At 41.5% G+C, this 11,101-nt stretch overlaps 1 protein-coding gene across 2 annotated transcripts; it reads left to right on the forward strand.

The window, feature by feature from the left end:
• Positions 1-4,340: 4,340 nt before the first annotated feature.
• On the forward strand, positions 4,341-9,165 carry LOC143584132 (putative serine/threonine-protein kinase WNK4). Of its 2 annotated transcripts, none has more exons than XM_077066248.1 (7): positions 4,341-4,646; positions 5,506-5,649; positions 5,854-6,077; positions 6,351-6,508; positions 6,649-6,961; positions 7,128-7,418; positions 8,497-9,165. In XM_077066248.1, the coding sequence occupies exons 2-7, from the start codon at positions 5,558-5,560 to the stop codon at positions 8,928-8,930; spliced, it is 1,512 nt and encodes a 503-aa protein (XP_076922363.1). In that variant the 5' UTR covers positions 4,341-4,646; positions 5,506-5,557; the 3' UTR covers positions 8,931-9,165. The 2 variants fall into 2 exon arrangements, with proteins under 2 accessions (XP_076922363.1, XP_076922361.1); XM_077066246.1 differs by having other exon boundaries at positions 4,346-4,646; positions 5,506-5,771; positions 8,497-9,161.
• The last annotated feature ends 1,936 nt before the right edge of the window (positions 9,166-11,101 follow it).

An 11,101-nucleotide genomic window follows, 5' to 3' on the forward strand; every position in this document is an offset into this window, starting at 1 on the left:
AAAAGAAATGAACCCTACGCACCTGTAGGGTCAATGACAGGCCGATAGCCGCCAAACCCATCACCTGAACCTAAAGGAAATCCATCCAACAGGTCAGGCAGACGGGAAGGTGGCAAAGATCGGCGGGAAGCCCTGCGCGTACCTGATGGTCCGGCCATCGGTGCCGGTGGCGCGGGCATGGTGGCAGCCGCCGTGGTCGCCGTTGTGGTCGCCGCCTTGTAAGCAGCAGCAGTAACCGCCGGCTCTGTGAAGGATGCTGTAAAAATCGCACTCACAGCCGGCGGTGACGTCATCACTGCCGGAACAGTTGGCTCAAAGGAGATGAGCAACTGGACCAGCGGATGCAGGCGCAGGCGCCTGGGTCGACGCCTCAGGAAGGCTGACCGAGCCTACCGTCATTGGCGGGGAGATACTCCCCTGCGGTTCACCCCGGAATGCGTCAACACCCACGCCTGCACAAAGAAGAAAGTGTTAGATAAATTTATAGTGATAAATCTGCAAAGACATTATGATTGTACTTACGGGTTCTCTTGACCCTGAACGTACGGACAGGCGGGGAGGAACCCGATGGAGCCGGCCTCTTGGTACCGGTCACCGTCGTCTTCGTTGGTTCCCCGGAGGTAACGGTCGTAGCCTCCGGAACAGTGGTCTTCTCACCACCGGGCTTCCCCGCCACCTCTTCACTATCTGACTCCGAGTCAGAGAGAACCACTGGATCAGCTGTGGAGGCCTTCTCCTTCCCCTTTCACGACGGCAGCAGCCTTCTTCTTCCGCACAAGGGGATGACCATCTGCGGATTCCTCAGAAGAAGACAGGATGTAAGGATTTCCAGCAACGGGTACAGCATTGAGGGGTTCAGGATAGAATATCTCCTTACCTGGCCGCCGGTGGCTCAGGATCTCTTGGCCCGGCGGATAGACCTCCACAAACCTATCCGCCGTTTGCTCCAGGATGGGCAACTCATTGTCGTCCAGAGCACGAGTGCCCACCCGCACGGGACTGTCAGCTTCCCGCGGGAACAGGAGCGACTCCAAATTATTCCCCTCTGAAAGAAAAAGAAACAGTTAGAAAATTAACTAATATCAGCAAGAAAGATAAGACATACCATAAGGAATAGAGTTCAAACCGTATTCAAGAAGGATGGGAAACCGGGACGCATCCTTCCATACCCGGCTCATCCCCAGCAGCACCATCCCGGACTCCGCAAACCGGTAAACCGGAGATTGGACCCGGGATATCTTCGCGAACCATTCCGCCTCCTGGTAGCTGGAAGCGTGAAGGCTCGGAAGCGCTTGACCCTTCTTGAACTTCATAGCAATGGGGATGGCGCGGGCAGAGATGTAGAAGAACTCCCGCTTCCACGATCGGAGACTGCGCTCGGTCACGCAGATCTTCAAACCCTTAATACGGGTTGTCAGGGTGTACCACCCCTGGACGCACCTCCAAGTATAAAAGGTCATCAGGCGGTCCACGTAGGGCTCAATACCCAGAATCCGACACACCCACTCGAAGTGCCGGACCTTGGCAATCGCCATCGGATGCACCTCGGTCAGGTGCACCCCGTGCCTCTCCAGGACACGGTACACAAACTTTGTCAATGGGAACCTAAGGTTCCCATAAACAAAGAATGCAGCATATACCCCGATCTTGCCACTGGGGGCATCGTACACAGTCTGGTGGGATTCAGGAAACTCAGGCTCGAGAGACTCGAGCATGAACTTCCTGACGATGTACTGGTACTGATCGACAGGTAGAGCACACTGGCACTCGCCAGCAGTACTCCTATCGTCGGCTACAGCTTCAGCATCATGAGAAGACATTTTTGCAGAAAGAAGAGTGATTTCGGGAAAATGCTTGCCTGAAAAAGGGGAGTATTTGCCGGAAATCACTAAGAAGAAGAAGAGAGGTGAAAGTGTGGATTACAAAGAGGCCTCTCCCCCTTTATATACTAATCGCAATTAATGCGGTGAATTTAATGCGGAGGAGAGAGAAATCGAAGGTGCAATGAAACTATGACACGTGGCAAAAAGCAGGCTGGCAACAGCTGTTGACAGGACGTGTGCCAGTAATTTCGCGGCCACGCGCCCGAAAAATCGTGCCCACGCGCCAGGAAAAGCGTCTGGAATGACCATGTTCTGTCACGTCACCATAACTTCCTGCACGTCCTGACACAGTCAGAAGAAACCGTCGCACGACGTTTCAGAGGTTTGGACTGTTCTTATCTTTTCACCAACTCTTCGAATTTCAAAATTCAAAAATTTGAAAATATTAAAAAGCTGGAAAATACCCCTTACCTTGGCAAACAAGTAACCATAAGCCGGGTGCGGGTACAGTGTAAAGGCAAAACCCTTCACATACCTAGCACCCGCAGGGAATTGAAGCCAAGAACCTTGGCAAACAAGTAACCGTAAGACGGATGCGGGTACAGTGTTAAGGCGAAACCCTTCACATACCTAGCACCCGCAGGGAATTGAAGCCAAGAACCTTGGCAAACAAGTAACCGTAAGACGGATGCGGGTACAGTGTTAAGGCGAAACCCTTCACATACCTAGCACCCGCAGGGAATTGAAGCCAAGAACCTTGGCAAACAAGTAACCGTAAGACGGATGCGGGTACAGTGTTAAGGCAAAACCCTTCACATACCTAGCACCCGCAGGGAATTGAAGCCAAGAAAATCTTGGCGAACAAGTAACCGTAAGACGGCCGCGGGTACAGTGTTAAGGGAAAACCCTTCACATACCTAGCACCCGCAGGGAATTGAAGCCAAGTATTCCTCGGCAACCAAGTAACTATAAGACGGGTGCGGGTACAGTGTAAAGGCAAAACCCTTCACATACCTAGCACCCGCAGGGAATTGACGCCAGGAATACCTTGGAAGTAAAGTAACCGTAAGACGAGCGCAGGTACAGTGTCAAGGCAAAACCCTTCACATACCTAGCGCTCCGTTGGGAATTGAAACCAAGAAGGATCTTCTGGGCAATGCTTGCGGAAACGGAAATAACATCCCCGCATAGCGGGAACGTCGAGAACTACGTTGTTTGAAGCTCCAGGATGGAATTGGTGGTCTTAACATAATTGATCACTATGTTCAAAACTACCAAAACCTCATGGAAAATCCATACAACTGGGACTCAATGCTCCTGACTTGCGAGGAGGTTACAGACCTACCCGCATCATACCCAAAGACCAAGCAGAAAACTCGGGCATTTCTGCAAGTGACAAGGACTTCCGCGGAAAGAATCCCCATGGAAAACCTTACAAAACCCTTTTCAAAACCCTTTGCTCAAGTCCAAAAGTTCACCTCACTTTATTAAACACGCATGAGAAGAACATTGGACTGGGGGGACTTGAAGAGGTAGGTCCCAGCAGAGCCCAGTTGGTCCCGCAAGACTCACCTTAAACAGGGACGTCTGCGCAGAGACCAACTGGATCCGCAGGACCAACCATGCTCAGAGACGTGACGTCCTTACGCGCAGTACGCAAGCTGTTCCCGCAGGAAATGCCTCCCATGGTGAAGGACTCCGCCTGTTCCCGCAGCCTCGGATACAAGCCATGAGGGAAGGCCACCCGCGCAGCATGGCTACACGCACTAGGTACTTAGCTCTCGATCATTCAGTGTCACCTGAAGGAATGAGCAAAGCCGGGAGCAATCTCGCACAGAGGCGGGAGGGGGAATACTCCCGCCCAAATAAGCCAGTCTGTATACTGAAGGACCTTTTACTGTACCTGACGAGGTATGGGCGAAAGATCTGATCAGGGATACGACAACTCACTGATACAGTATGGCGAGCAGCATGCTCCTGTACTGTATCACTATTAAGCCGCTGCCTACTCACCAACTACTGTCATACCACGTGCGTAGCCGGCAGTTGGTGGAAAGGGAATAGTATACAGCAGGCCTGGTCACTATCAGCCGCTGCCTACCCACCAACTACCAGCAGGGCACGTGCGTAGGCTACTGTTGATGAACAGGAACACTGTTGCAGCCGGCCATACCTCCTTGGAAACCTACCTTCGGCTATAAATACCCCAAATGGTATGATCATCTGAACACAACATATCTTACTACATTATCATCATATTATACCTGATATCTGCTCTAGCAATCTCTTAATATACTTTTATATTTAAAGAGCAATCTAGTCTGATTCTCACGCCGGAGGGTGGTCACAAGGAGGAACCCCCCCTTCTCAGTGACGAGCTCACGGTGTCTGTTTTGCAGGTTATCAGAAGAACCATCTTCCAAGGGTCTAACCCCTCGTGGGAAACAACTATCCAACCCCCAGGTTACCAGTAATCTGTCCGGGGTCCGGTTAGTGTTTCTTCAGTTGTCATATTTGGTGTCGTCTTCTGTGATGGTAAATAATACATACCCTTTAAAATCTTTATATTTTGATTAAGATATATATATAGTGGATGTTCCTGTTATCTCTCTGTTCTTGTCCTCTATTTTCCATATTATTATTATTATTCTTGAATTATTAATACACACACGTATCTTTTCAACTTTATTTTATATAGTTTTGTAAGCAACTTTTGGGGTTAAGGAAAGCATGCTTAAACCCAAATCAAAGTCTGGGTTTGGTGATCAAGATGGACGTAGTAATCGGTATGTTGAGACCGATCCAACGGGTCGATACGGGCGGGTAAGATGGTTGTTTATGTTTCATCATTTCATGCAATTGTTTAGTTTTGTGTTGGCTTTTTGTTCTTGGTGCAAAAAGTTTTTTTTTTTTGGTCTTTGCTTAAGGTTTTATGATTATGGTGGTCAATTTAATCTTGGATTCTTGTTATGATAGAATTGATCAATTCAAGATTAAGAGTTGTTTGGTAGCCTTTTAGTAGTCATTAAGATACTACCTCTTAATGGTTCATAGCTTCTTAATTGTTAACATTAAGATGTTAGCTCTTAACCATTTAGACTTACGGTTACCTCTTAACCATTTAAATGGGTTACTTTTCATATGAAAAATAAAATAAAGTAATTAATCTTGATAATAGTTGTACTGGCGGTGAACAAGAGAGATACCGGGTTCATAAGGAATGTCTGGCCTCAAATACCATAAATAAGTTAAACATACATTTTTAATCTATGAATCTTGGCTAACTTTATAGTTTTTTTTAGCAATTTGGATTAAGGAAGTCACTTAATTTAAAAAAAAGCTTGTACCTTTAGCATAATTGCCTTAACTTCAATTAGTTCATTTGGAGCCTCTTCTATATGGACCTACATGAATCTTTAATAGATCCAAATTCTATATTGTTTTTCTAGTTCATGTTGGATTTTTTTTTCTTGTCAATCTCCTTTTAGTGTTCTGTGGGTACATAGAAAGTTTTTGACTAGCTTTTGATCTTTTAAAATAAAAGTTCATAAGTTATTTTGCTTGTAATTCCAAGTAGCATGTACCATTGGTGAATCCAGAATTGCATTATGATAAAAAGAGTTTGTATTTTCAATTCTTGTTTCATGTTGGTTTGATATATTGACATATAAATGATATCCAGTTCAAGGAAGTACTTGGAAAAGGGGCTATGAAAACGGTATACAAAGCAATCGATGAAGTGCTCGGTATGGAAGTCGCATGGGGTCAAGTCAAACTTCACGACTTGCTTCGGTCTCCTGAAGATTTGCAACGTTTATACTCCGAGGTTCACCTTCTAGGCACCCTTAACCATGATTCAATCATCAAATTCTATACATCATGGATTGATGTGGACCGAAGAACCTTTAATTTCATAACCGAAATGTTCACTTCAGGAACACTCAAAGAGTAATAATAATACTACATTTTTCACTAATTCTTGGTCAAGTTTGCTTCTAATGCTAATTTGATGTACATTTGTTTTATGCAGATACAGGAAGAAATATGATAAAGTGGATATACGGGCTATAAAGATTTGGGCCCGACAGATCTTAGCGGGCCTGGTTTATCTGCACAGTCATGATCCGTCAGTGATCCATCGAGACCTTAAGTGCGACAATATTTTTGTTAATGGTCATTTGGGCCAAGTAAAGATTGGTGATCTTGGGCTTGCTGCTATCCTACATGGCTCATGTAGAGCGCATTCTGTTATCGGTATGCTTGAACCTGTTTCTATGATTTGTTAACAGACGGGTTGATTTGATAAATACCAGATAAACAAGAATTGGTCAAACGGAGTCAAAGTTGACTTATATATACTTACATGTTAACTACATGTAAAATTGCTTTATTAATTGTATTGATATTTTTAACATGTTGGCTTGTTTTGACCCTGACCCGTTTTAACCCGTTACTTTTATATTTACATGGTCGAATTAGTAAAAGTTAGAGGTTCAGATAACACTAATTTTGACCAATTTGTTTCAGGCACACCTGAGTTCATGGCCCCAGAACTCTATGAAGAAAACTACAACGAGTTGGTTGACGTGTACTCGTTTGGCATGTGTATATTAGAAATGCTAACTCATGAATATCCATATAGTGAATGCACTAATCCTGCACAAATCTACAAGAAAGTAACATCGGTACGCTCATATTTTATGTTATTATTATTGAATCATATAGTGTTTTTCGCCAAAAAGTTTACCTTTGTAACACAAAGATTATACTGTATAATAGTAATACTATTATACTAACATAACTTTTATAAATTAAAATGTTTCAGGGCAAGCTTCCAAGGGCATTCTACAAAGTCAAAGATCTTGAAGCCCAATGCTTCATTGGAAAATGTTTGGTCAACGCTTCAAACAGGTTATCGGCTAAGGATCTAATGCTTGACCCGTTTCTATCCATGGATGAAGATGAACGGGCCCCTGCAGCCGAATATATTCATCAGAAACCTTTTATGAATGATGATATTGAAATTGAGAGGCTGCATTTGAACGGGTATCCGCCACGAACCAATATGTCCATTGCAGGAAAGTTGAATCCGGATGATGATACCATTATTCTCCGGGTTCAAATTGTAGACAGTGAAGGTAATTTTTATTTTGGATTTAGTCGTTTTGAAGCTGTCGGTTTTGTCATGTCAGTTGACACAACAGATGCCAGATATGCATAAAAATGCTTCTCAAAAAAAATAAAAAAGATATATAAATCTTTTTAAGGTTTGTGTTATTAATATTGGTTATAATGTGCAAGCAGGTTCTGTGAGAAACATTTACTTCCCGTTCGATATATTAAACGACACACCATATGAAGTTGCATATGAAATGGTTAAGGAGCTCGAGATAACAGACTGGGACCCGTGTGACATCTCTGATATGATTGAAGGTGAAATTTCGGGCCTCATACCCGACTGGAATAATATTAATCAAGATGAAGATGATCACAGCCACTCTTTCCACTCGTTTTCGTCTTCCTCGTCATCTCAGTTATCGTTTTCAGGCTCTCGACAGATAGATGGAGTGGCATGCGGTGCGGATTGGTCACAAGGTATTTTTACGTGTATACTTATTAATGAGTCGACTCGGATTATGTTTTATCTTAACGGGTTAAACATCTATTAATTATAACAATTTCACATTATTATTATTAAAAATATAATATAATTCCGCTTTTGAAATTATGTTTGACAAATTATTTATAGATAAGAAGTTCAAAAGTTGTGGTCAAAAGATGTTTTGGGTCAACCCAACCCGTACCAAAAGTAGTTATTTTGACGGGTTAACCAACTTGCTCATTTTGCCACATTTGAATAGGGGTGTAGTGTAAATGAGCCAAGCTTAACTGAGCTTGATAGGGGTGTAAACAAGTCAAGCTGCTCTAAGCTACTTAAGATCGGCTCGCTAAAAGCTTGAATCTACCCGAGCTTAAACAAGCTTGAGCCCGAGCCTAAGCCTAAAAATATGCTTGTTTAATAAACGAGCCTAAGCTTCATTTATCAAGCTTGAGTTGGCCCGCTAATCTGAATGAGCCTAGTATTTATACAAGTTTTTTATATGTTAAATATATATTTGTATATTGTATAATGATTATGTTTATGGAAAAAGATCTAATAAAAATAAATGAACATATATAACAATTAATTATAATGATTAAAAATTAACCAATGATTAATAATCTCCCGAGCCCAAATCTAGTTGTGCCTGGCTCGGCTTGTGCCAATCTAAAAATAAGCTCGTTTAATAAACAAGCGCATGCTCACTTATCGAGATTGAGTGGCTTATGAGCCTAAACAGGCTGATTATTATATAATTTATATTTAATGCATTAAATATCTACATTTACACAATAATAGTTATTCTTTATAATAAAATGATAACAATAACTAAAGAATATATACTTTATGTTATATACAAAAGTTACAATTATAAGAATACATAAAAACAGTTATAAGTGTATATAAAATTAATTAATAAATAATCAATAAGCGAGCCTAGCTCGGGCTCAGGTGGGCTCGTTTACACCCCTACCTCTGATAAAAATTAAAAGCTGAAGTGAAAGTTAGCATCAGTATAAAATCTTTATTAAAAATTTGCAGAACTGTCTTTATAATCTGAAGTTCTTGCAGATCAAGTTTTTGATGACACAAGTTCTCAAGGATCTGTAGTTTCAGGAACTTATTCAAATTTGACTTACGTTGACCACCAAGAAATTCACAACCTTTCGAGCCCGAAAAACGGGCCCCACAACTCTACAAGGTTTGGTCATGAAGAGAAAGCTACCAAGACTCAAGAAAACCAGTCAAATGTCACAGTTGACTTTCATAAAGCTTCAACATCTAAAGCTAGCACAATGGCGGGCCCGAGGCTAACAAGAAACCGGTCAATGGTTGACATGAGAAGTCAACTGCTTCATAAATCTTTAGTGGAGGAGGTTAGTAAACGCCGCCTGTCAAAAACGGTTGGAACCATTGAAGACGTTGGGTTCCAAGTGCCTGTTGTCGGGTCCAGGTCAAGGCTCGGTGGCGGTCAACGGTTAAGGCACAAAGGAAAAAGAGTTTGACTCTAGAAAAAGGTTGTTATTAGTCTTTGAACAAGTTTATGTGTGTGTTGTGAAAAGAATTGGAAATTTACCAAAGACAGGTTTCGTATCGGGCCGGGCTGGGTCGGGCCCATCAAGTAAGAACCATATTATATCTTGGGCTAGTTCCAAAGGGCTGCCTTAGTAGGAGATCACTTTCTCTATGTAAAAAAAATAAATTTATGGTAATGTATAAAATTAATGGCATTAAGTACAGTTTATTTCGGAAATAGATAAGAATCTCATGTATTACACAGGTCGAATAAATAAAATATTAAGTTAAATATTACATAGTAATAAAGATTTAGAAATTAAAAAAGAAAGAAAAAAAGAAATGGAAAACAAACTTATTTATCATATGAAAAAGGGATATTGATTTTAAATACTCTTAACTTTGACCCATTGGTAGATAGCACTCCCAACTTACGAATTGTTCCCCAACACTTCCAACTTTTAACATATTTTCTTCTGGCACTCACGGAGTAACGAGACACTAACTTTGTTAATGTTTGGGGTTAAAAAATGTCATTTTTCAAAGTTCAAGGCATTAAATCAAATTTTATTTGTTATATATTCCATCATCCATCTCCACCCAACCACCCCTCTTCCATCATCTTCCATGCCGACAACCACCAACCACCGGCCACTAAGGGTTTGAGAGATTGGACATGGTGGAATCTGGGATGGCGAAGATGATGGATTCGAAGGTTGAGAGGAAGAGGTCCGATGAGACGTGGATGAGGTTGGCAATGAAGTTGAAGCCGTTGGAATGGAGGAACTGGGAGGCGTTGGATGGGAAGTCGAGTGGGTAGTTGTTGTTATTGGGTGGGATACGGTGGTGGTGTGGTGGGTGGGAGCCGGTGGTGATTATGATTGGGAGGAAGATGGTGGTGGCGGCGGCGGGGAGAATGGTGGCGATGATGAAGAGTTGGGTTTTTTTGGCGGCCAAATTATCGAAGGGAAACTGTTTTAATGATGAAGAGTTGGCTTTTTCCGGCGGCATTTGAGGCGTTGGTGAATTCTGACCCGGAAAGGTCGGTGGGTGGGATCGATTCGTAGTGTTTCCTATATGGTTTTCTACCGACTCGGTTTCAAACACTAAAGAATGGGGTGATTGACGGCTGCCAGTGGCTGGTGGTTGTCCGTAAGGAAGAGGAAAGATGGGTGATATGATAATAAATAAAATTTGATTTAATGCCTTGAACTTTGAAAAATGACATTTTTTACCTCAAACACTAACGAAGTTAGTGTCTCGTTACTCCGGGAGTGCCAGAAGAAAATATGTTAAAAGTTGGGAGTGTTGGGGAACAATTCGTAAGTTGAGAGTGTTATCTACCAATTTGTCAAAGTTGAGAGTATTTAAAACCAATATCCCTTTGAAAAAAAAGAACCGAGAAAATATAATGAATATTAATAAAGATTTACGAATTAAAAAAGTGAAGCGAGAAACAAACTTAGGGATTAATAGAAGTGACATGGGTAAATGAGGGTTTACATAAGCGTGACGAACTATGTCGCTTTCATTTACTTATTTATTTGTATATACGATAATATATAGTTTATTGTTATGAATTAGCTATTTTTTCTAAATTGGGAAATTTTTTTGTCGACAAAGTGGTAATTTATTTTTAAATTTATGTTTTTTTCTCGACTAATAAATTTTTATTTTCAAATTTTATTTTTTTTTGAAAATTTCCTCTATTTCTGGTAGCTACAAAGTACTTGTCTAATAAAATTTTTATGCCTATGACTGTTTTTTTGGCTTTGTGCTATAAGACTACACATGGGGTGGGCCTATGATGTCTAAAATGGTCAAATACGTGATAAAGTACTATCTTTCTTGCGTCAAGTACAAGTCAATATTACGTTGTTCATAGAAGTTGATTAAATGTAGTTCCACACTATGCATGAGTGTGGGGTCTTTTGTGGTTTCTTTAGAAATACGTTATTACGTTATATGGTTGAGCAAATAGTTGGACTATATGTGTGATTTCCTTCATTATTATTAACATTTAACATGATAACATATGTTACTAATTTATTATGCTTTAGAGATTTAGATTATAAGGGGATCGAAGCTAATTAAGTTATTGAAGCGGAAAACTCTATAAACTTTACACTTTGATTCATTTGCCTTTTCAATTTATTTGGCA

This window comes from Bidens hawaiensis, unplaced genomic scaffold (genome assembly GCF_021521415.1).
Source record: "Bidens hawaiensis isolate Kalapana, Puna unplaced genomic scaffold, B.hawaiensis_p1.1 tig00032814_1, whole genome shotgun sequence".
Taxonomy (NCBI): domain Eukaryota; kingdom Viridiplantae; phylum Streptophyta; class Magnoliopsida; order Asterales; family Asteraceae; genus Bidens; species Bidens hawaiensis.

Excerpts from the sequence above, each read along its gene's own strand:
- LOC143584132 (XM_077066246.1), top strand. The coding sequence starts at position 4,554 with ATGCTTAAACCCAAATCAAAGTCTGGGTTTGGTGATCAAGATGGACGT. Across the intron at positions 5,772-5,853 it reads ACTTCAGGAACACTCAAAGA|ATACAGGAAGAAATATGATA; the intron begins GTAATAATAATA and ends TGTTTTATGCAG. Across the intron at positions 6,078-6,350 it reads TAGAGCGCATTCTGTTATCG|GCACACCTGAGTTCATGGCC; the intron begins GTATGCTTGAAC and ends AATTTGTTTCAG.